Here is a 25114-nt window from a genome sequence, read left to right as displayed (position 1 = left end):
TTTTTTTGGTCTTTTTGAGACAGGGTCTTCCTGTAGCCCAGCTGGCCTGGAACTCGCTATGTAGACCAGGCTGGACTTGAACTCACAGAGATCCGCCTGCTTCTGCCTCCTGAATGCTGGGACTAAAGGCATGTGCCACCATGCCCAGCAAAAAAAGTATGTTTCTAAGAGCAAACCCCTAGGTTCACTAGGACAGAGCTAGGACAGAGTTTGTTTGTGGGGTCAGGGAGGCTCACAGTGTGGTAACTGTGGATATGTCCTTTCGTGGAGAAATTTGCAACTACCATAAAGCAGGAGAGAGAAGGGTGGAGAGGAGGAAAGTCTGTTCTAGGTACTTCTAGAGGCTTCCTTTTCTTTCTTTTTTTTTTTTTTTTTTTTTTTTTTTTTTTTTTTGTCTTTTTGAGACAGGGTCTCTTTGTAGCCCCAACTGTCCTGGAACTCACTATGTAGACCAGGCTGGCCTCAAACTCACAAAGATCTGCCTGCCTCTGCCTCCCAAGTGCTGGGATTAAAGGCGTACGCCACCATGCCTGGCTTCCTTTGCTTTTCTAATGACTTCCTTTGGTCCCCATTGGGTGTGGGCCATCCAGTACCAGAGGGATTCCACGTGGGGGAGGGTTAAAAAAAGCCCAATGTGACCCTGCTGTGCTCCCCCCAGCCCCCCACCCCTCTCTCTCTGCGCTTAGGGTTCTCTGTGCAGTATCTCCCCCAGGCGGGAGTCTCCCAACATGTCTGGGAGAATGGCCGCAGACCTGACCTAGGTTAGGGCAGAGAGAACCCCATCCTAAGCTCCCAGCCTCTTGTCCCTCCTTGATTCCACACCTTCCACTGTCCTTTCTGAATACCATGAAAATCTATTTCATTTGTTCTGTGTTCAAGGACATCTCAAAGACCCTCACAGACCTGGGGAGATGACACAGTTGGTAAAGTGCTTGCCACTCATGCATGAGGACTTGAGTTTGATCTCCAGTACCCATGTCAGGCATACCTGGTACCTGTAAGCCCAGTGCTGGGAGTCAGAGACAGGAAGAGCCAAGTAGCTTGCTGGTTAGCCAGTCATGCTGAATCAATGAGCAACAGGTTTAGTGGGAAACCCTGTCTCAGATAAAGAAACAAATGGTAAATAAATAAATAAATAATAAGATGGAAAGTGATCGAGGAAGACACCTGGCATTGACTTCTAGCCTCCATGTGTACCGTATGCACATAACACAAACATGGAGAGAGAGAGAGAGAGAGAGAGAGAGAGAGAGAGAGAGAGAGAGAGAGTCTTAGAAAGGTGTTGGCAGCATATCTTCTTTCCAAAATAAATCTTTGTGTAACAACCACTCAGCTTTTAAGCCTCCCAGGCTGCACTGCATCCTGGTGCAGATTCTATTGCTGCCCTCGTACCTGTGGAATTGTATCCACAGAGAGTCATTCCCAACCATACTGTTCAGTCCTCATCTCCTTCAGGGGCTCGGAGCGTGGGAACATGAAGCCTCCCAGCGCGCACACACTTGACACCGCATGCCAAGGGATCAACGCATTAGACAACATTCCTTTCCCAGGCACAGGGCTGGGGCACCAAGTCCATTCAAAGTCCTTTATCCCTCATCAGACACATCTGTTTCCCGCTCAACATGTGGGGGTGGGATGTTTCTCTAATTAAATCCCCCCCAAACAAAAATGGGGAAACTCCCACAGACAAAAGAGGTTACCACATCAAAAGAAACAGAACTAAGTTCACATTTTTAGCCCATGCCTCTATTTTGAAGTTCCATTTCCCTACCTCTGCTGGACCAGCCCTGAGACTCAGGCAGCATTTGGCAAACAGATACTCAGAGGACTTTAAAAATTTAATAGATTTCTGCATTTCAGGGACAACCCCAGGTCACTTCTGAGCGTCCCTCACTCCACTCACCCCTCTGGAGATAACCTCTCCAGAAGTCCCCAGGCCTGAAGTCCTCTGGAACTTTGCACTCCCTCCTAGGAAAATGCCCTGAACTCTCTGCCATAACCCCTGCAAGCAGAATTTCCAGCTTAGAGTCTGCAAAGCATCAACTGCTGCCTGCTATCCTTGAGGTCACTCTGTGGCTTCCAGGGCGCCAGGGGTGGGGAGAGGCTGATGTTCGCGGTTGATTTGTGGTGACAGTGGGGGAGGGGTCCAGGAGAGGCCGGCTCAGAGGCACCAACAGGATTGGAAGGGCTTTGTACACCCAGGTTGTTGTGGACCAAACACTTGGCAGTGCAGGGGGTCCCTATTGATGTATGTTGGTCTCTGTCTCTCCAGTCCCCCTTCCCCTCCAGGTTCAATTGCATCCCTCTTATCTATCTTTACACCCCTGCCCTTGGTTAGGCCTTAATGAGTGCTAGTTGAATTAATAGATGTGAGATGGAAAAGAAGAAGGGTGCGTGTTCTGCAGTGAGGGCCAGGCAGAGCAGATCATGGAAAACTCTGCTGCTGGGAAGCTTTTTAAGGGGCTTGCGCCCTCCTCCCCATGCTTAGAAAGATGAGGCGCCTCCATTCACTCCACCCACAGACACACTGTGTGTTGAGTAGTGGGCAAGGCGCTGAAAACACGGAGATTGAAAACAAAAACAAAAACAACCCTAACCACCACCAAACCTAGAGCTGTAGTCAAGGGAGTTGGAGCGAGTGGGGGGATGGGAGGGAGGGGAGTAAATGGGTGATTACACTGGAGTGGATGAGCGCCCTGATGGAGCGCCTGCAGGTTGCCATGGGAGCGAATACAAGAGGCCTTGCTGTCGCCGGTGCTGAGAAGGCGGTAATTACAGTGCGTGAGGCTGAAGAGCCAGGAAGGGGGGCTTGGGAGGGGAAGGAGGCCTCCACCCTGATTCGGTGATGGGACTGGACCCCATGCAAGGAGCAGCCTGTGTTGGGTGAAGAGAGTGGGTTTTATTCCCCAAACTGTGGGGGGTGGGGGGTGGAGAGGAGCCTTTAGGAGGGTCTTTGACAAGACCAGATTTGCATTTCAGAAAAGCCACTCTGACAGTGACTGTGTGGGGTTGGGGACAGGGCCTGGGGAGACTGACAGGCAGGAGAAATTGCAGTGGGCCAGGCAAGAAATTATCTGATTCCCAGAGAGCTCTATTTGCATTTAATTTTTCTTCACCTCTTCGTTCTTTTCAGTCCTTCGGTGTTTTTTTTCTTCTCCCCCTCTCCGTGGGATGAGTCACCACGGAAAGGCTTCACTTGAGCAATCAGTGCTGCGGATTTTAATGGCTTTTTTCTGATTACAAAATTAATAAATATTCATGTTAGATAATTTGGAAAACAGGGGAAAAGCACAAGAAGAAAACAAAAATCACCCATCCTCTGATCATCTAGAGAGGAACACAATTTAGTATAAATATTGCTTCACCATCTTGCAGTCTCTATAGGCTTATCGGCATACAAACAGGCCGTTATTTATCCCATCTGAAAAAATCCTCTTGATCCCATCCTTTTCCGCTCCAATCACCACTCTATTTCTCTGCTTCCCTATAGAATAGAACTCCTGGAGACACTTTTTATTTGCTCTGCCCACCCAAAACGGTAGAAATGAACAATTTCTAATAAACAATGATAGAACTTCAGCGGCCAGCGCTATGTGCTCATCTTTCCCGAGTGCAGCTTTCCTGTTCCGGTCTCAGTGACGTCTTCTTCTCTAGCCTCCCGGGACTCTGCACTGCCCTAGCTCCCTGTTTGCTCCATTGGCCACTGTTTTCTTGTTTGCAACACTGTTCTTGGATTGTGCCTGCCTCCATACCTTCATCCAGAATATGGGGCTAAATCCCTCCTACCTCTTGATGATTCCCTTGTTATGTCTCCAATCTTCCCTGAACTCTAGCACCTTCTTAACCATTTCCACTGCATATCTGATGGCCGTTGCAAACTCCACAGGTCCAAAGGGAGCATCCCAGCCTTCATCTGCTCCTCTGTAGCCTGAGTGAGCTCAAGAAATGGCAACAAGTCCTTCCAACTGCTCAGGCACAAAACTGGGAGTCAACCTTGACTGTCTTCTCACATCGAACCTCTAACCTACCATCAAGTCCCACCAGCTTTTTCTTCAAAATGCTCTGTTGCGCAGGGTGTGGTGGCGCACGCCTTTAATCCCAGCACTCTGGAAGCAGAGGCAGGTACGTCTCTGTGAGTTCAAGGCCAGCCTGGTCTACATAGTGAGTTTCAGGATAAGCTGGGGCTGGCTTTAGGAAGACTCTGTCTCATAAAGACCAAAAAAAAAAAAAAAAGCCCTGATGCATCCCAAGCTGTGGGTCAACATACATCATCAGGTAGGTGCACTATTTCAGGAGTACCCCTCCCAAAGGGTCTCACTAAGACTCAAGATCATCCTGCCTTAGCCTCCACTGGTGCTGGATCACAGGAGTGCACATCAGGCCTGACTCCATTCCAGTAGCTTTTTAACTGTTCTCCCCAGCTTCATCCTCACTTCCTTATTTCCCACTTTCAAAGCAGCAGCCAAATGAGTCCTTAAAAAAATATACTGGTCCAATCATGTTCCTCCCTTGCTTGAAGCTCTCCAGTGGGGGATTGGGTATAATAATGGCTATCTGTGATCCTACCACTCTGGAGGTGGAGGCTGGAGGATATTGAGGTCCAGGGTGGCTATATAGTGAGTCTGTTTTTAAAAAAAGACAGAAAAGAAAGGAGAAGGAAAAACAAAAAAAGGCAGGAAGGAAGGGAGGAAGGAAGGAAGGAAGGAAGGGAGGAAGGAAGGAAGGAAGGAAGGAAGGAAGGAAGGAAGGAAGGAAGGAAGGGTCAGTCCTCCAGTGGCTTCTTCCCAACTCAGTGTAAACACAAAGTCCTTGAAAAGGTCAAGGCTCCATGCCCTACTTTGCTGACCATTGCTCACTTGTGCTCCAAGCTTTCGGTCTTCACCTGACCTATTCCTCCCTCAGGCCCTTGACTAGATTCGTATCTCGGGGCCTTTGTGCCCACCAGCACGGCCCCCATCCCTGGGATTCAGGTCCTGCAGATATCTGCAGGTCTCATTTGCTCACTGCTTTCAAAATCTTGCCCACATGTCCTCTCTGATCTCCCTCAAAAAGGAGCCTTTCCTCTCCCCTATTTCCCCAACCCTCCCTCTCCTGACCTCTGCTCCACTTCCTTGGCTTGCCACTTTTTCTTGTCCTTATAATCAACTTCTTCCCTTGCTCATCTGCTTTTCCTCTTAGACTGGAAGCTCCACACAGAAATAGTATTGCTGTGCTGGCTGTCATGTTTGTAGTGCTCTGTACACAGTATGCTTTGCAAACACTTGCTCACTGAAGGGAAGGGTTTTTAAAGCAGAAATACTGTTGGCAGATGCTGGGTAGGTGGCAGCTCTAAAGAGGAGAGGGTGGATGGCAGGCGAACAGGGAGCTAGGATTGCAGGAGAAAGCAGGGGTGAAGGGAAAAGGGCAAGGCCCCGAGGAAGAACAGAGCCTGACTGCATGGAGGGAATGCAGGAGCAGAATGCACCCAGACCCTTCTGATGGGCCACATGCAGGCAGGGGCTGACTCCCTCATTCAAGTGACCATTACTGGAGGCTGACTGCTGTTCAGCTCCTCTATCTGCTATGTTCCCTCTGGAGGAATCCAGATTTTGTAGCTCTGACTTATAACAAACTTTCACAGAACCCTGGAGGCCTCTGAGTTACTATCCCTGTCATGGTCAGTGCCCTCCTCCTCCTCTTCTTCCTCCTTCTCTTCTTCCTTCTTTTCCTCTTCCTCTTCCTTCTCTTCTTCCCCCTCCTCCTCACTAAAATTTTCTAACATTTACTGTGGAGCAGGCTAATCCTCATGAAAGCACTTTAAAGTATGTGCTAAAGTGAATGATAAGATGACCCTCAATGGGTTTGGTGGCCCACACCTTTGAACTCAGTGCTAGGGAGGCAGAGGTAGATGGATCTCTGTGAGTTCAAGGCCAGCCAGGTTTACATAGTGAGTTCCAGGCCAGCTGGGACTACAGGGAGTTCCTGTCTCAAAAAGACAAAAAACAAAAAAACAAAAAAACCCTCATTGTAGGACAGGAAACTGAGGCAGAGGAAGATTAGTAATTTACCAGAGTCAGTGACAGTATCAGTGTCTCAACCAAGACAAGACTGTGTCCTCAATCCTCTTACCTCCGCCCGCAGCAGTCAAAATGACTGCTGATGTGATGTTTTAACTTCGCCCTTGGGCAGTGAAGCCAGAGGGCTCAACCTTGACCCCGAGGGGCTCCATATCACATCTGTAGCCTCATGTCGTGTATGGTGCTTACACAGGGAACACCAGGCCTGGAAAGAAAGCCAGGGCTATGCCAGAAGTCCTGCTGCCAACACAGAGTTTCCCATCATCTTCCCCTGAGCCATGTTTATGGAGGTCTGTGGTTGGAGCCAGAGTGCAAGGGGAGTCCTGGGGCTCCTCATTTCCTCACTCTGGGGGTATAGGGGTGTTTTTTCTCCTTAAGGCCCCACCCTTCCTTACCCCTGTCATAAATGAATTCACACCAAGGTCCTCCTATCCTTGTCAAGGTATGGCTTTCAGGGAGGCAAATGGCTTACTTCAGAGTTTCTTGATCTAATTATTTCTTTTCCTGAGGGGTCTAACAGGGCTGTAATTAGGCATCCTGAACCCACAGCAAGGCCCATTCTCTACTCTCTTTTCTTCTTCCTCTTCCTGCAGCCCTGGGAAGGCAGCAAACATCTGTGCAGTTTTCAGACCAGGGTAGGTTAATGTTCCTGAAATTGGGGTCCAGCTGTGAGGGCTGAGCATTCCCAACTCATAGGAGGGTGGCCTACCCATTCTTAGAGCTGGGAAGATGCTTGGGAAGTTGTTTGCAGTTTGGTGCCAACCTTTTATTTGCCTCCAAGCTGATTTGTGAAACAAAGGTTGGACTCCTCAAAGCTATTTCCTCTGAGCGTCCCTGGCCATGATAGAAGGGCTGGGTCCTCCAGTCCTTCTTTCTAATTTCTCTTCCTTGACTTCCATCCCCAACTCAGACCCTCACGCACCCTGAGACATTAGAGATCTGTAACTTCTTTCTGGTGGGGCTAAAGCAGGAGCAGGTCTTCCCACGGGCCCAGTTGTTGCTCACAGCTGCTCACTACAGCTGGCTGCACCAGCCGTCAGTGATGGACACACATTGGTCACAGTGGGCTGCTGAGATTTGAGTGGATTTCCTGGGAATAAGATGAATTCTTTTTGTCAGAGCTCCCTAGGGTGGTGCTTGTGAGGGGCTAGTGAAAATGAGCCCCATCCAGTCATGTCTGACCTAACCCAGATTTGCCCAAATGGGAAGCTCCCCTTGGCCAGCCTAGCTAGAAAACATGGCAAATTATTTTATTTGTTTATTTATTTATTTATTTATTTTTCTGTATTTCATACAGAACATCTTAGTCATTTTTATACCCTCTTCCCCATGGACCCCCTCCTATAGCCCCCCCCCCAGTGGAATTCATTCTGTCATTCGTGTTCAGGCCTATCATGTCAAGTTAGTGTCTCTAGTTGTCCCTCAGTGCAAGTTCATCTACTAAGGTCTAATGAGCCTGTCTAGTGCCCTTCCCTTTAAGAATGTCAGCTCTTTCTCACCCAGCAGTAGTAGAGGCCAATAATTCTACTAAGATTGGGACCTGCTGTCCATTTCCACAGTTCTGTCCTGGGTTTTTGTCTGCTTGAGTTTGCATGGGTCTTGTGCATGCTAATATTACTGCTGTAGGTTTGTATGAGAAGAATCCCAGGACTCTGTAGGAATCTATTTGCATATGGTCATGCACCTCCTCCCTGCTTCTTACAATTTTCCTCCCCCTCTTCTGCAACGGTCCCTGAGCCCTGGGTTGGTGGATTTTAATATAGGAGACCTGTCCAAGGACCCACATTCTGTAAATTTAAGTCTCCATATTTTGCACATAGTAAGAAATTACATTTGTCTAGGGATGTGACAGCCTTGAGGTTTTTCTTTAAGATCTATGACCTCTCCAGCTATGTACATTTGGCTAGGTTTATAGTACCATACCTGAATTGAGGGGCACTTAGGTTGTTTCCATCTCTTAGCTATTGTGAAAAGAACAGCAACAAACATGGTTGTACAGGTCGCTCTGCAATAGGATGAGTCTCCTGGGTATATGCCAAGGAGTGGTATAACTGTGTCATATGGTAGGTTCATTTTTTGTTTTTTAAGAGTACTCCACACTGCTTTCCATAGGGGTTGCATGAGTTTGCAATCCCACCAGCAGTGAATGAGCGTTCCCCTTTCTCTACATCCTAGCCAGCATTTGGTATCATTTGTTATCTTGATCTTCTCCAGTCTGACTGGGGAAAACGTAGCAATTTTAATTACCTAGCATGTACTTAGTGCTGAGGCATGAAATGATAGGAGTCCCAGGCATTGATTTCCAGGCCCATTTTCAAATCTATTGAGAATTGAGAGTCCTGAGCAAGTGGACAAGGCCCTCAGGGAAGTGAATCGCCCAAGTGGCCTTGGGTGTAGCAGGGGCTCCCAGCCCTGGGACTGAAGACTTTGAATTAGCCTTGAAGGGTTTGGTTTTGGTCTTATTTATTCCCTTAAGAGTCCTTACTCATTGAAGTCATACAAACACGTTGCCATAAAGTGAAAAATAGAAAAAGAAAAAAAATGTCCAAAATTCTAATCTTCCTATTCTAGCAGGTCCCACAGCATTTGTTTCGTTTTATTTTTGTCATTTCATGTCTTGTTTTTCTGTTCTTGAGGATACTTGATTTTTTCTCATTACTTTAAAAAAAACAAACTTTAATTGCAAGACTAATATGACGGAGTTGTCAGCTGTTAACATTTTGCTTATTTGTGTTTCTTCTCTTTATATTTATATATATACACACAAATATGCATAGGTGTGTGTATATGTTATTGTTAGTCTTCAGTTTTGATAGCTAAGCTTAAGGAACCCAGTGCTGGGAACTATAAGATCTGGTTATTATCTCATCTCTGCCACTTGTTAACTTTGCATTAAAAGTACTGTCACCTCTCCAATCTGCCTTATCTCTAAAACACCACAAGTTAATTCCTGCCCTGGCATCTGGTCACCTGACCAGCTCAAGTGAGAGCATGAGGATAAAGATACTTCATAAACCAGAAGGCACTGGTGCCAAATAAGGCAGCATCCAGACTTGTGACCGAGCTGCAATGAATGAGAGGTCCCTTTGGCTTAATGAGGATGTTGGTTAGCATCCTCCATGGCAGAAGGGCCCAGGCATGTTCCACACTGAACAGCTAGTGCTGAGTCCTGGGGCACCTTAAGCTAGGACCTTCCATTTCATTCTGATTTAAGCTGGGAAAAGTATCCCATTAGTGGTTTGGGTGGTCTGAGCAGTCAACTCAACCCAGGCACTTGATTGCCCTTCCCATGGTCAGTGGCAAGTGCCACATGAAAGTTGAGTGCCAAAAACACACAGTCAAGAGCATTGCTTTTGGTTCACTTGTTCTGTGTCTGTTGGGTAGTTAACATGATGAGACAGAATATTGACGCATTAATTATGATTTGAGCCGGCTTTGGTCATGCTTGACTTTTGGAATGTCTTGGATACCAGTTGATGCCAGAAGTCAGAGCAGCCATCTTCTCCCCTAGAGTGTCAATGCCCATGGTTCAGTTTGGGTCCCCAGTCAACTGAGCATTTATAAAGCATAACAGCAATGTTGGTAGCAGACTGTGAGCATCTTTCTCAAGATACCTTCATATCCATCATTACATTTTATTCTATGGAGTAGCATACTAGATACTGTCCTGGTTCTTTATTTTGAGACAGGGTCTCCCTGTAACCCCAACTGCCTAGAACTTGCTATGAAGACCAGGCCTCCATCTCAGAGATCTGCCTGCCTCTGCCTCCCAAGTGCTGGGATTAAAGGCATGTACCACTGTGCCTGGCTTTGTCCCAGTTCTTAAGCTGAGGAAACAAAAGCTACAAGTTCCACAGTAAGTCGAGAGCAAAGACAGATTTGGAACCTGTCTCTCCAGATGACTTGTCCTGTGCTCATTTGGTAAATGGCAGAATGGGTGGTAGTGTGCTGGCAAGTCACCCGTCAACTACATTTTCTGTTCATTTCCCTGTGTCAGTGCTGCTGGCCCAGCCCTCTTCTGCCCTTCTGATGTGTCTTCCCATCTACTAGGTGCTGCTGGATGAGGAAAGAGAAGCCATGGCGAAATCCCGAAGGCTAGAACGCAGCACCAATAGCTTCAGCTATTCTTCCTACCACACTCTGGAGGAGGTGGGTCTATCTGGGCAAGCTCCAGGCTAACTTGTGCGTCTGAGTCCCTTGGGAGCTCTAGGATCACGCAGAGACCAGCGAAGGATGCTGGGACTCTAGGAGACTGTAAACTTGGGGAATGTAGAGGAGACATTAGATGAAGGGATGCTCAGTAGCAGGCAGCCTAAAGAGTTTCAGAAGTCCAGATTCAGATAGAGGGGACAGTAGCTCAGCAGTATATCTAGGCAAGTTCAGAACTAAGTAAATGGTCTCTGGCTGACACACTAAGGTGGGGACCCATTACAGGCTGGAACAGAGTAGGCCTTCTTATCCCAAACTCCCTGAGTAGTGATCCCTTGACCTCTTTGTGACTCGTCTTGGTGCTCTGTGACCTCTGCTATAAGTACTTGAAGGTATTAGGGACACTGCAAGCCAGGCACACTGGAGAGCTATTTGTACAATCAAACAGTTACCTTTACTTCGAGGAAAATGTATGATCATAGTGCTATCCAGCTAGGGAACATATGAGCAGTGGTCACTGCTTGGAAGGGAGACTATACAAGGCAGGTACAGGGTGTCCACCAAAGGCACAGCTCTCATTTGTCTGCACAGAACGTGGCATTATTGACTTTGCTATCATGCCTTTCATTTTGCAAGACCTGTAAAAGAGGATCCATTTTCTCTCTAATGTTTATTCACTGATACATATTAAAAGGACAAGAATGTGAGTTAATATAGTCCATCCTTGTTATTGATGCCAAGATAAGTTAAATACCACCCATCCCTTCAAGAGGCTGAGAGTCTAAAAGGAGTGGAAAGCTATAAAATAAAAACCCTCTGAGGTTTATGTGATCTATAAAATGGTTAGAAAAGACCAAACAATAAAGCAAGTTGTCAGATTTCCAACCGAGATCCATGCAGGCCATGCCTGGGGATTTACTTATTTAATATCCTTTTTAGACAGGGTCTTCCTATGTAGCCTAGGCTGGCCTTAAACTTACTCTGTAGCCCAGGCAGTTCTTAAATTCCTGATCCTCCTGCCTCAGCCTCCCAAGGGCTGGGATTATAGGCATGTAGTACCATGGGCAGCTCATGTGCTCTCAGATAGATGGGTAACTCTAAATAGTCATGAGGTGCCTGGCACCCAAGCCAGGCCTCCACTCACCCCTCTTCAGCTTTGAGTGTTTCTTTATAGGGTTTACAATTCTTGATCTGTGCTCTTTCAGACTCTCAGGGGAAGTGGGAAAGCAATAAAGAAGGCAAGATGGGGGAAGAAGAATATTCATTGACATGCTTGGGGTTCACCCCCTCCTCATTTAACTGCCAGTCTGATAGACCTCATTGCCTTCAGATTTATAGCTGGATTGACAACTTGGTAACTGAAAATTCTAATACCGTCTCCAAAATTCACATTGGTAGCAGCTTTGAAAATCGGTCCATTATTGTCCTGAAGGTAAGAGTTCACTGTGGCAGCCAGTAGACCAGAGTGCGCACCTCTAGCGTAAAATGGAGCCCATGGAGGTAGTGACTGGGTAAGAGTTTTAGGAATGGGAAAGATTTGTATACTGTGGTACTCAGGTGACCCATGAGTGTGTCATTCAAGGACTCACCCTTGTAGGTATGGACAGGTGGCAGTGCAGTGACCTGGGCAGGAAGTAATGGGAGGGTTGCTAAAGAGTTAGGGCTGCAGGGAGGCAGTTGTCACCTTGGATGTGGGTGAGTGTGGTGAGTTAGTGTCTTTCCTGTGGCCCGGTTTGCTTCATCTGTTAAGTGAGAAAAGCGGTGCATAGCAGGTTCATTTGACAATGACTGAGGTCATCTGGTTTGGGCAACCCAAAGGGTTATAGGCCGAGGCTCTGGGGAAACCTCCTGGCCCTTCAATATGGACTATTGGAACTGAACTTGAACAAACGTCACTGCAATGCCCTTGGTCATAACACCGTGGAAAAGAATCCATAGCATGTGCCCAGAGCATGGACCATATAGGGTACTTGACATCCACTATCAGGAAGGATGGGCACTGTGGCTGTCACAGGGCTTTTGAACAGATATGTGGCCTTACCTAACTTGGCCTTGACTTTACCTGCTTTTGCTTCCATCTCCCACCAGGTGCTGTGGTAGTCTCTTTTTAGTGTTACCTAGGGCCTAGCTATTCAAAGTGTGGCTTTGGACCACAGTCCCCTCACGTGTGTTGCAAATGCCAGACTTCTCCCTAGAATCTTCCTGAATCTGAACCTGCACATTAAGCTCTCCAGGAGACATGCATGCCCATTAAAACTTGAGGAGCACGTCTTAAAATATCTCAATCCCAGGAAATTCTGTGTTTGGGGTTGGGTAGCTTTGCCTTCCAAGAATACCAGTGCAAGGCCAAAGACAGCAGCATGTGTGTAGACTATGGGCATGTGTACTTCATAGGTATGTGTGTGCCCTTCATAGGGAGCATGCATGGACCAGCAAGCCCCCTTCTCTCAGGCTAAGTGTATCTGGCATGTGGATTCATCCCAGGCAGCAGGGGTGCACCTTAGGTCCTCCTTCCAGGGAGGCCGGGGACAGCACCATGGCTGTCTTGGTCATATTTCTATTTGGGACCTGATTCTTTTTACCAGTTCAGCACTGGAGGTTCAAATCGCTCAGCCATCTGGATTGACACTGGGATTCATTCCCGGGAGTGGATCACCCATGCCACCGGCATCTGGTTAGCCAAGAAGGTCAGCAGGGATTGGCAGCTGAGGGACACGGCCAGGAGGGGGCTAGAACTGGGGGGGGGGGGGACACTGCTTGGGTATTTAAGGGCACCTATAGTTGAAAAAGTAGACACAGTTCTTTTAAATTCAGGGTTCTTTCTCCCTTCCTGCCCAGAGCTACCAGGTGGTCTGGCCTTGGGCAGCAGGGAGCCCAGGCTATCCTCTGCTTTACAGTTGTTTAAAACCCAAGCTTTTAGCTCTGCAGGGAATGTGCCTGTTGACCCAGTGCTGTCTCTTCCTGTATCTACCACTGGGTACACGTGCTGCTGCACCTCTGAAGAGAGCCTGGCAAGGGCTTCCTACGTTACCTTCTCTTGCAGATTGTGAGTGAATATGGCAAAGACCATGCCCTGACAAAAATACTGAAAGCCATGGACATTTTCCTAGAGATCGTCACCAACCCCGATGGCTTTGCTTTTACTCACAGCATGGTGAGGGCACCTGGAGAACTCCAGAAGGTGTTATCTGGTGTATGTGTTGGGGGAGATGTCACAGTGTCTTCTAGAGCTGGCTTCCTGAAGAAAGGCTGGCTGGTGGGAGGAGGGCTTTTGGGGTATTACAGCTATGGCCTCTTGCCCACCAACCTGTCCATTGCCCACAAAGCTGCCACCGACAGCTTGGGCTTAGACATCTCCTCAAGCCCAGACTTCAACCACAGCAGATCTGATCTGCATGCAGTTCTGACCCAGCCCCACGCCACCTCATTCTGCCTTTGAGGTCCCTTCCCTTTGCTCTTCCATGCCCCACCAGACCCATCCCCCACCCCCTCATGGGCTAGTATGTCAACTATCCTGTCCCTGGGAATAAGTCCAGAGAATGAGGCCACCTGACCTGGGATTTCTCAGAATCGCTTGTGGAGAAAGAACAAGTCAAGCAGACCTGGCATCTTCTGCATTGGCGTGGACCTCAACAGGAACTGGAAGTCAGGCTTTGGAGGTATGACAATCTGCTGGGCCCCAGGGGCAGGGCTGGAGAAGGAGTTGTTGGTCCTTGGCAGGTTCTCCCATACCATCATAGTGTGTTGACTTACAAGTTGGGAGGCAAAGACAGCATCATTGGCTAATATATGTGTGCCGTCAGGTGAGCACATACCTAGGATTAGCTGTGTGATGTGGGAGAGGTTGAACCAACGCCAAGTGGATCCACATGCCAAGTCTTCATGGGGGACATTTATGGGAACCTTAAATGGGCTCCTAAAATGAAGATACATTGCATGTATCAAATCTTACACGGCAGAGAGAGGCTCAAGGAGGTGTAAAGGACTTGTCAGTTGTTCAACATCCAGAGTTCATGGTGCCCCCAACATGTCCCCAGTCCTTTTTCAGAAGGAACATACTACAAGGAATGCCCTGAACGTATTTCCTGAGAGCTTAGATTTGGAACTCATCCTCTGGGGAGGTCAGAGTGATAGCTTACATATAATATGAGCCATTGCTTATCATCATAGCAGACTGGCACCTGGTCTTTATTCCTGACCCTTTACTTTGCATCGCTGGGCTGAGGGGCTGGTGGGCTAGCAGAGTGGTAGGCTCATTCATTCTTGCAGAGCTGTACCATTCCCACGGCTGGCTTGGAAGCTTTCCCTTGACTTGTGTGGTGATTTTGCCTGACTGCCTTTCTCTCACACACACCAGGGACACAGAGACTAGATGGAGAAAATAAGTCTTCTAGAATGTCTGGAGAGAGTATCTGGACCCCAGTAAAGCAGCATTTTGATGGGTGGGACACTGGGACCAGCCAGCACAAGAGTCTCCAGAATTCTACAGCCCTCAGCCTCAGATGTAGTGTCCACATTCCACAGTGGGGACAAGGGTTGGCTCCCCAAGGGAGAGTACCACTACTCTTAACGTAAGCTGATGGGCAAACCAATAATAGAACATTCTAGATCTGGGTGTCCGTGGCTCTGAAAATCTGGTTTTTATAGTTTGTTCACAATGAAAAGTAAGGATATTTCTAAAGTGTGGGGAATAAAGCCCCAGGTCACATGATGAGGGTTGCCTGAGGCATTGCGGGGCAAGGAATCATGACTGTAAAATCAGGCATGTTTGCTTCCAAAATGGCTAGAATTGCCCTGGGTGGGCAATCTATGGGGGCCTCTCAGACCTGACCAGTACCCACAGATGCTGAGATAGCCCAGCTCAGAGGAAGACATTTCCTCTTAGAGAAAATAACTTTTGTGGGTTTCTCTGCAGGCAAAAAATAAAAAAATAAAAATCTGTGTATATACAATGTAAAAAAACAATTACGGGGAGAAAAAAGCCTAAAGGGGCGGAAAAGCTCCCATAATCCCACTACCCAAAGATTAGTGCTTTAATAATTTACCTTGTCCTTTCAGAGATTTCCCCTTGCTACAAATTACATTTTTAGAGAAGGAAAAATAAATAGCTAATGAATCCATTAGCAGGTACTTGTGAAACAGGCAGGCTCAGAGGACCTTGACTGTGAACGTCAGAGAGGCAGGCAGCGAATTCCCATTTGGTCAGGGGAAGATTAGTTTATTCTGCTTAGCTCAAACCAGAACTAATGGCCTGAAGTATTTCTCCATATTTGGGCAAAGCCACCTGGCTGTTGGCAGGGGAACCGCTCTCCCTGCGTGGGCTGCAAACACAGACAAAGCTTTCAGCCTCCCTTGCTCAGCTCATCTGTTGCTATTTGTCATTCATGTAGTGGAGCAGGTGCGGAAACTCTAGGCAGACACAACAAACAGGACCACTGTCAGCCCATTCTGCACCAGCCTTGGTTGGGGGATGCTGCCCCCCCCCTGCAGGCATGTCCCCTTCTAACTAGGGTCCCCTACCTCAGGCAAGGACCACCCAAATAAAAGGGGATGTTCTCCCTGCTGACAGAATGGCCTCTGGGCTGCCTGTAGCCAGAAATAGTGTCTGGGTTGGTGACTCAGGCAGGAAGATCTTGTTTATGATTTTATTATTGCCTTAACTAATTGCTGTGCCATGAGTTGTATGGAGACCAACCCTCATGCCTCACTCACCTGCATTCTAGGGAAGAGCAGTCTGCTGGCCCTGGGGACAAGAGGGGTGCTCTGGAATCCTCATGAAGCATGGGTTATTAAATTAGAAAAAAAAAAAAAAAAAAAAAAAAGGACATGAAGTTGGGGAGGGGTATGGAAGTGGGAAGAGTTAAGGGAGGTGTTGGAGTGAATATGATCAAAATACATTGCATGAAATTCTCAAAGAACTGATTAAAAAATATATTTTAAATTGGAGGAGATCCCTGGCCTCTGAATAGGGCTTGGGTGCAGTTATTTCTGGAAGAGGGAGAAGAGGAACAGAAAAGTCTCCTTCCCCGTGTGTTACTAGCCCACAGGTCTTCACCAGCTCTGTCTAGCACTCCAGGACATGGCCCTTGGGGAGGGAAGGACAATACCTAAGGAGTGGAAGAAGAAAGAGGGAGGTGAAGGAGCTAAGAATTTAGGAGGAGGAACTGGGAACAAACTCAACTTGTGGAAAAACGGAAGCACAGGGCTGGGGGGATACAGCTTAGTGATAAAGTACTTGGTTTTGCATGCATGAGGTCATAGGTTCAATCCCAGTAGTACAACACAACACAACACAATGAAAACATACAACTCATCTTTGCCCTCTCCCTCAAGTAGGTCCCCAAGAATTCTCAAAGGCCTCTTGCTGCTGTGATTCTTAGCTTCAAGCAACTGTGGGAATCGATTTTGTCTTTTCTTGGCCCCCAAGTCTATGGTGCTCCTAGGGCCATAGCTAGAGGCAAAGTTTGAGCAGACACAGTCTCAGCACCTGACTAGGAATGAACCGAAGAACAGCCAATCAAAGGGTTGCTGCTCATAGGGGAAGATGGGATAAGGGCAGAGGGCTAGGGTTTCCTCTGGATACATTTTCCCAGGCAAGCCCACTTCTTCATTGGAGGTCAGGACTTAACCCAAAGGATGAGCCATGGGGGTCCTGTGCAAGATTACTCAGGTGCTGAGTCATGACGTGGCTACATTCTTCCAATGTATGAGATCAAGGTATGCAGCAGTAGCAAATACTGCTTAACACAGTGTCACATGTGGGCAGCGGACTCTCATTGACTGCCAGTGGTCACAAAAGGACCCAGGATGCTGTTTCTTCCTAGACGCTTTTGCTTCTAGCCCCAGGCAGAAAAACCAGAAGAGACACATCATTACTGTTCACGTTATCATTGGCCAGAAGCAGTCACATGACCAACTTACAAAAGAAGGTTGCAGGACATTTAGAGTACATAAGTGTATTTTGTGAGCGCTGTCTTTGCCATACCTGGGAACTCTGACCCTTTCAGTGGTTTTATTTTACTTTCAGGAAATGGTTCTAACAAAAACCCCTGCTCAGACACATATCAAGGGCCCTCACCTCAGTCAGAGCCAGAGGTACTTGCCATTGTGAACTTCATCTCAGGCCATGGGAACTTCAAGGCTCTGATCTCCATCCATAGCTACTCTCAGATGATCATGTTTCCTTATGGTTACTCTCTGGAGCCTGTGCCAAACCATGATGAACTGGTAAGACTGGCTAAGGGTATGGGAGAGAAGGCCCCTCTCCAGGAAAACCCACATCTGGTACATTCCCAGGTGGTTACTCCCCAAATGAGCATCTGGACCAATGGTAGGGAGAATCAATACTATTGTTCTTATGTGTGATCGAGTTCAAAGCTGAAGGTGTTGTGATCCCCGCTCACAAGAGCTGTCTACGTGATCAATGTCCATGACTTCCAAGCCCATATTTCTCACTAGCTGCTAAGCATGCGGGGGTCAGGGAAACCCCTCCTCTTACTCTATGGCTATCTTTTGCAGTACAGTCTTGCCAAGGATGCAGTGAATGCCCTGTACAAGGTGCATGGGATCAAGTACATTTTCGGCAGCATCAGTACCACCCTCTGTGAGTGAGTCGTATCGACCTGGGGTTGGGCAAGTGCAGTTTGAGTTGCTTGGCAGGCCTGGCCAGCCACAGGGCTGCACTACAGATCTAGCTGGGCTGGGTGAATGGTGGTACCCAGGTCACTGTTTCTTGGTAGCATCAATGTACAGATCCTGATGCCTTGTTTAATTGCCAGGTTCCTCAAGGGGAACAGTCTGGTGGCCTATTTTTGCAGGGGGAGAAATGGGTTGGAGTAGGTAGGGTAGAGCCCAGGATGAGGCCTGGACCAGGAAGCTTGGTATGATCAGGGCCAGTGGGCTCCAGGGCCCACTTTTTACTCAGGATTCTTCTGTATCCTGTGACTGCACTCTCTTCTTCCTTTCTGGGCACATTCTGGCCCTTTTGCTTTTAGATACAGCCAGTGGGATCATGGTGGACTGGGCCTATGACAATGGTATCAAGTATGCCTTCAGTTTCGAGCTCCGGGACACTGGACACTATGGCTTCCTGCTGCCAGCCGCACAGATCATTCCCACGGCCGAGGAGACCTGGATGGCGATACAGACCATCATGAAACATGCCCTGAATCACCCCTATTAACCCTGATACTCAGGCCAGAGCAGTTGGGGTTCACCCCCTTCCCCAAGGCCTGGGACTCCTCCTGAGTCCCAAGTTAAGCATCCCATCCCCACACCCTTGTTAGGCCCCTAGGAAATAGATGCACGTTTGAACAGGCTTCACTGCCTCTAGTGTTGGCTACCACCTCTTTGAGCTCAGTGTCGAGGTAGGGACAGAGGCTTCCCAGGATCCCCTAGGGCAGCTTGACATGCCTGGGGAGACCTCTTCCCTCTGCACTGCTGCCTTCCAGAGAAAAAAGGGCCTAGCTGTGTCATTCTCTCTCTGCTCCTCATCCCCGGGAGCAAACTAAATGACACAGAACTGACATTTTAGCATCATCCAGGAAGGGATCATGATCTAAACATCAGAATCTCCAATGATGACACCTCTGGCCCCTTGAAGGAAAAGTAGGTCCTCTCACTCCATCTGCCTCTAGACTTGGGAGGAAGCAGAGCCACCCACTCAACACAAGCAGGGACCCAGAGTAATTGCCTGATGCTCACAAGCCAAGGACTTGCCCACATTCAGATATGGGTCTACTGAGATCATTTGAGTGAGCACCTTGACTAGTGTTTCTGTCTTTTGCCTTCCCCTACCACTGGGAAACAGACTGTAGGTCTTCTATTCTGGCCTCAGACATGCCTTAGAAGCAGGAAGCTGACTGAACAGCTGATGTGTTCATCTAAGTCTGAGGCAGAAACACTAGTCTGAGAGCAAGACTTTCATTTGTAAGACTCAGGTTGTGTGTGTTGTTGTGTAAAGAATTCTAGATGCCCATGAGCCAGTCCTGAGAGGCCTGGAGAGACAGAAGAAGACAGAAAGAAGACCCCTCTTTCCATATAGCCTGTGAACTCTGTGGAAGGAGGTGATCGAACCCAGACAAGGCCCATATCTGATATGGAGCCTCAGCAGTAAACTACAAAGTGGCTGAGGGAGGGGATTATACAGTCATATGACCTGGGTATACCACGGTGGTACAGCTATTGAAAGTGTGTGTGTGTGTGTGTGTGTGTGTGTGTGTGTGTGTGCGTACATGCATGTGTGTAGAGTTGGGAGATGAAGAGACAATACCAAGACCAAGGGCTTACACCCAGTAACGTGATGGCATATTGGGCAATGGACAGGCAAAGGCCCAGGACCAGTTGTGGAAACCCCAAAGAAATTGGGGTATTTAACCCCTAAAGAACCTGGATCATTTGCAGAGGAAGAGCTAGGAATGGAGGGGACAGAAACTTGGTTCTGGTTCAAATTTTCCACAAGAGACTGAGGTGGTATTTTTTTGTTTTGTTTTTAAGCTGGAAGTGGTTTAAGTGAGCTGGAATTTCCAACCTGAAGTTTTCTGTTAGTGGAAATACAAGGTCATGGGCTAAGTTAATATAAGCTGTAGATAAATAAAAAATGTGTTATACTTTTTTGGACACTGGAGCCTGTGGTTATAATTTTTATGCCTTCTATACAAATATTTTATTTCATCCTCATGGGAGGGTACATTACTGGTATTAATAAGCTCATTTTTAAATTAAAAAAAAAGTTGAGACAAGGTCTAACACTCTACTTCAAGCTGGGCTGGATGGAACTCACTGTGTCGTTCTGGCTGGCCTTGAACTTGCGGCTGTCTTTCTGTCTCAGCCTCTTGAATGTTGGAATTATAGGTGTGAGCCATATCACATCTGACTCAGAAAGCTCATTTTTCAGATAAGGAAAGCAAGTTTGGAGAATATTTTTTAATATAGAAAAAAGAGTATGTTTTGGTGAGTGGTTCCAGTCCATAATGGTGGGGAAGGCACGGCAGCAGGGGCTGGAGCAGAAGGCTGAGAGAGCTCATCTTCGACCACAAACACGAAGTATAGAGAGTGAACTGGAAGTGAGGTGAAGCTATGAACTCTCAAAGCCTGAAGTTTGGAGAATTTCAAAAAGCTATTCAAGGCCACACAGAAAGTTGAAGGAGACTTGAACGTGGGTTTGTAGAATTCCAAAACTGAATGAGTTTGTCTAAATGGACCACCTGTAGCAAGTCTACAGATTTGTTTATTATGAAGATGTTAGCATTTCATTCCCAGAATGAACCAGAATTTGGGGACAGGACAGGTGACTCATGCCAAATTGGAGTAGCACTGTCTTAGAGGTAGGAGTATTGAGGTTCCCAGTTCATTATGGGATTCAACACATTGCTTCCTCTCAGCTGCCCTAGGAACTATTACTGTCCTTATTTTTTATGAGGAGGCTCAGACAGAGACAACAACAGCCAAAGGGCACACACTACTGTGAGGCAGAGTGGGACTAGAACTCTGGCCCATAGTTCCTCCCTCAATCCACCCAGAACAAGTTGCTAGGAGCCTATTTTCACAGCCATGTTGGCAAGACCTCTGTGCAAGGAACAGACCCACAAACACTGAACATGAAACAGCTTTCTAGAAGGAGGTCTTAAAGTCACCATTCTCAAAAAAAAAAAAAAATCTCCAGTGACTTAAAATCCTACCCATACTGCTCCCTGCGTGGCCGGTGAGCCCTGCCTACTTTTCCTTACCTTCTTACTGTCCCTCCCTCCCAATCCTCGCTCACCAGCTCCAACCGCACTAGTTCTCCCAGTTCCTCCTAAACCCAAGTTGCCTCCCAGCTGCAGACCTTAGCATATGCTGCTGCTCCTCTCTGGAATGTTCTTTCTCCCAGTCTTCCCTTCAATATATGTCCTCACAAATCCTAGTCCTGGGATTCTTCACTGGGTATAGATTTCTCCCTCTCATCTCCTTTCCAAGAGCTTACTTATCTCCTGTGGAGCAATGATCATTAGTAACTAATTTTGTTTTCTTGTTCCTCTCACCTGGTCTCTGGACTGTCTCTCCTCCTCAGCCTCACATTAGTGTTGCTGGATATGAGACTCACCTCACTGTGGCCTGAACAGATGGGATTTGATCTGACAAGGGCAGTCCAGGGCTGTCTCAGTGACTTCTCTCTCTCTTTTAAAAATATTTATTATTTTTATTTTTTGTGTATGAGCGTATTACATGCATGTCTGTAAGTGCACTTGTGTCGTGTAATGCCCACGGATGTCAGAAGAGGATGTTAGACTCCCCTGGAATTGGAGTTACAGATAGTTGTTAGCTGCCATGTGGGTGCTGGGAATTGAACTCAGGTTCTCTGCAAGAACAGCCAGTGCTCTTAACCTCTGAGCCATCTTTCCAGCCCCTCAGTAATTTCTTGATGAACTCGGGACCTAGACCCTTCTGACTTGTTTTCATTCAGCTACACAGATACACATACCATAACAGTGGAGATGTGTCCTAAGAAATGTGCCATTAGTGATTTCATCACTGAACAGACATTTTAAAGTGTAGTTACACAAGCAGCTGGATTATTCCACTGCACACCTAGCCTGCATGGCACATGCATATGGTCTAGCATATGGGTCCTAGGACCATGAAGAAGAAAATAGGCTGAGAGGAAAATAAGCACAAGAGAAAGTGATCCCATCAAGAGATGTGAGAAACACAAGGCGATGGGATGGTGATATTGCTCAGTGGCAGTCATTATCTGGCATGTGAAAGGCCCCAGCACTGCTAGAAACCACCAACAAAACAAGATGTAAGAGACGTCTCTGGAGTGGTATGTCACAGAGTTTTACGGTATACTTTTTAAAAAGTTAAATAGGAGCAGGTATGGTAGCGCACAACTTTAGTCCTGGCACTAGGGAGGTAGAGGCAGGTGGATCTCTGTGAGTTCAAGGCCAGCCTAGTTTACATAGCAAGTTCCAGGCCAGCTGGGGATACAGGGAGATCCTGTCTCAAAAAAAAAAAAAAAAAAAAAAAAGTTAAATAGGAGTACATTCTAAATGACAGCAAAAGTATAGGACTGCAAATTTAGAAACCAGTAACAGTAATTTCCTTTCAAGTATATATAAAATTGAATGTACTATATTTTTAAAAAAAATATTTTGGGGGGGGGTTGGGGATTTAGCTCAGTGGTAGAGTGCTTGCCTAGCAAGCACAAGGCCCTGGGTTCTGTCCTCAGCTCTGAAAAAAAAGACAGAATAACAAAAAAGACCAATATATATACATATATATATTTATGTGTATGAACATTTTTCCTGCATGTATATGTATGTAAGTGCACCACGTGCGTGTAATGCCCTTCAGAGGCCAGAACAGGGTGTCAGATTCCCTGGAACTGGAGTCAATGTTGGTTGTTAGCCATCATGTGGGCGCTAGGAATTGAACCCTGGTCTTTAGAAGAATACCAACTGTTCTTAACTACTGAGCCATCTCTCCAGCCCCTGTACAATATTTTTATAAAACTGGCATTACAGGTTTGTTTATGACAGTGTCCCACAACTACGTGAGTGTTGTGTTGTGCTCCAAAGACTACAATGCCATTAGGTGACAGGAAGCTGTCGTTATAATCTTGTGGGACCACTGCTGATAGTAGTTGAATGAAACATTTTTATGGGGACATGACAGCATCTTGACATCTGTTTTTTACCTCCAACATAGGACTGAATTCCAAGCAGGAATTTCAAAGGGTAAAACCATAAGCTGGCTGAGCTGGTTGGTCTCTGGTTTTAAATTTATATCTTAATGGTTGGACTGGTGTCATGTGATCCCACCCAGCTACAAGGGAAGCTGGGAAATTACTCTACAGCTGACCACATTGTTGCCCCAAATAGAAGTGGAATTCTGCTGATAAGGAGAGAGGAAGAACGGATATTGGGAAAGCAGCTAATAGAGTCTGTGCCAGCTCTAAGAGGAGGATTGGAAGGGCCTCAGAATCAGTTTCTTGGCCATGTTAATCATAAAGCCATAGAAGTTTCCAGATGTTCTAGCCAAACCCTTCCATTTTGAAGTTAGAAAGACTAGGACTTCTGTATCATGAGATTTACACAGGGCCACGTGATCCTCATGGCTGAGAGACCACCAAAGTCAGGAGCTGGCATGGTGTCAGCTTCCACCAGGACTGAAGGGCCGCCATTAGGTCTCAGCATGCTCAAAGAGGTAATGGCTGGGGCCTCAGAACATCCACCCCAAACTCAAGACTTAGACATGCAAGTCTTAGAAAAATTAGCAAAGAATCTTCTCTATTTCAAAAGACCTAAAGCGTTCCCTGGCCTGGTTTTTTCAAGTATATAAAAGCTTAAAACAGGAGTTCAAGTCTTTCTACATCTGCTTTTTTTCCTTTCTTCTTTTTTCCAACAAACCACTCTTTTTTGGTATGTTTTTTCGTCCTTTTCACCCGTAAAATTTATGAGCATTTATTTGAAAGGGGGAAAGAAAAACATTGGAAAACTGAAGGGAGAAAGAACGATTATACATATGGGAAGCCATAAGAACCGCAGTGAATGTGACAGTTATTGCTTTCTTAAGAAAACAAACCAACCAGCCAGTTTGGAATGTGAATGTCTCATGTGAGGCTGGCCAAAGGCAGAGGCCCATGGTGATGGGCCAATGGCCCCTATCTAGGACTTCTGCCAGGTGCTGTCCCCTTTCCTGCCCTCTTCCTTCTTCCCTTTGACCACCCCAAAGGGAGACAGGAACATAGAGAAAATGAGCACAGAAAACAAACTAAAATGAAAAATACTCCTTTAGAAAAGTAAGAAGGCCAGCAGTCAGTGGATGAAGGCTGCAAGAAAATTCAGGGGAACCTGCTACAGAATAGGGCAAGAGGCCAGCCACGAGCAAGCCTGACCAGATAGATCTATGGAACATGTTATCATTTCCAAAGATTCTCCTAAATACGCAGGGTCTGAGAACCTCAAAGGCAGAACAGCTGTCTGGATTTGTCTTTCAGCGTTCCACTTCCCTGTTCCCCAGAAAGATGTTATCTATGACCATACTGACGTTTGAGAGCCAGGCCTGGCTGCTTCCACTCAGCATGACCACAGGCATGTAGGGGCTGAAGTGGGGTCTTTAAAATGTTCCCAGGTAACAAGCTCATATCTTGGACTGCAGCCAGGCATTCTTCCAACTGTCCCTGCTTGCTGTGGTCCCCTGAGGTAGTGGTCACACTGCCAGCCTCCTCTTGCCTTGTGCCCCCAGAGTGAGCTGAATGGGCCGGACCTATGCCATCTCAAGTGTCATTAATGATGGACAACTTCAGCCTGTTTGGCCTTCCAAAATTCTTTCCAGAGTATTTGTGACAAACCTTAGAAACGATAATATCTCAAAACCTATCCCATTAGGCCAGCTTCTTGCTCAGTCCTTGCCCTTTGCCATGGGCTCTATGATTGGCCTCTCTTTCTAGCCAGCTTTGCTGAGCTCTGTGGTCCTTATCCCTTCCCCTACTCCTTAGCCCGCCTCCTTCAGTACTCTGAAGCAGAGCTAAGATCATGAGGGACTATTTCATAAAATTGTACTTGAGATGCAGACATGGAAACGCTATAGAAAGTTGAGAAGCTGGACAGGTGTTGTGGTTGGTGCCTCATGTCCCTTCATGAGGGAACCTGATAAGCTTTTGCTTTCCGTCAGCTTCTGCCTGTTCCCCTGTTGCTGGGGCCTTGTCTTTGCCCCTGACTCGGTGGAAGCACCCTGACTGCTATGTGTCCCTTTACATGGTGTATCCATGCCCATTTTCTCTTTGTCACAGGCCAAGCTTTAGGCTCTGTGATATTTTCTAAAGACCTTGGACATTGGGATGTTTCTTTTCTGGTGGGCCTTTCTCCAGACAAAAGTTCTGCCCTCACCTCTAGGGACATACACCACTAGTTACTTTAAAGATGCAT

The 25114-nt window shown here is 47.0% G+C and overlaps 2 protein-coding genes across 2 annotated transcripts in view; both read left to right on the top strand.

The window, feature by feature from the left end:
- The window catches only part of Cpa5 (carboxypeptidase A5), a 23270-nt gene extending 3513 nt beyond the window's left edge, over positions 1-19757 (top strand). The window contains exons 4-11 of the mRNA XM_008846337.2: positions 10107-10205; positions 11536-11637; positions 12791-12892; positions 13249-13359; positions 13774-13864; positions 17233-17432; positions 17724-17808; positions 18200-19757. Of these exons, the coding sequence (XP_008844559.1) occupies positions 10107-10205; positions 11536-11637; positions 12791-12892; positions 13249-13359; positions 13774-13864; positions 17233-17432; positions 17724-17808; positions 18200-18387 (978 nt within the window). The 3' untranslated portion in view covers positions 18388-19757. The remainder of the gene's footprint in view (positions 1-10106; positions 10206-11535; positions 11638-12790; positions 12893-13248; positions 13360-13773; positions 13865-17232; positions 17433-17723; positions 17809-18199) is intronic.
- The window catches only part of Cpa1 (carboxypeptidase A1), a 19870-nt gene continuing 12425 nt past the window's right edge, over positions 17670-25114 (top strand). Inside the window, exon 1 of the mRNA XM_008846339.1 lies at positions 17670-17680. Coding sequence (XP_008844561.1) covers positions 17673-17680 — 8 coding nt within the window. The 5' untranslated portion in view covers positions 17670-17672. The remainder of the gene's footprint in view (positions 17681-25114) is intronic.

Source organism: Nannospalax galili, unplaced genomic scaffold (assembly GCF_000622305.1).
Source record: "Nannospalax galili isolate Female #2095 unplaced genomic scaffold, S.galili_v1.0 scaffold660, whole genome shotgun sequence".
Classification (NCBI taxonomy): domain Eukaryota; kingdom Metazoa; phylum Chordata; class Mammalia; order Rodentia; family Spalacidae; genus Nannospalax; species Nannospalax galili.
Note: the sequence above shows the minus strand (reverse complement) of the source record. Positions and strands in the feature narration are given on the sequence as shown.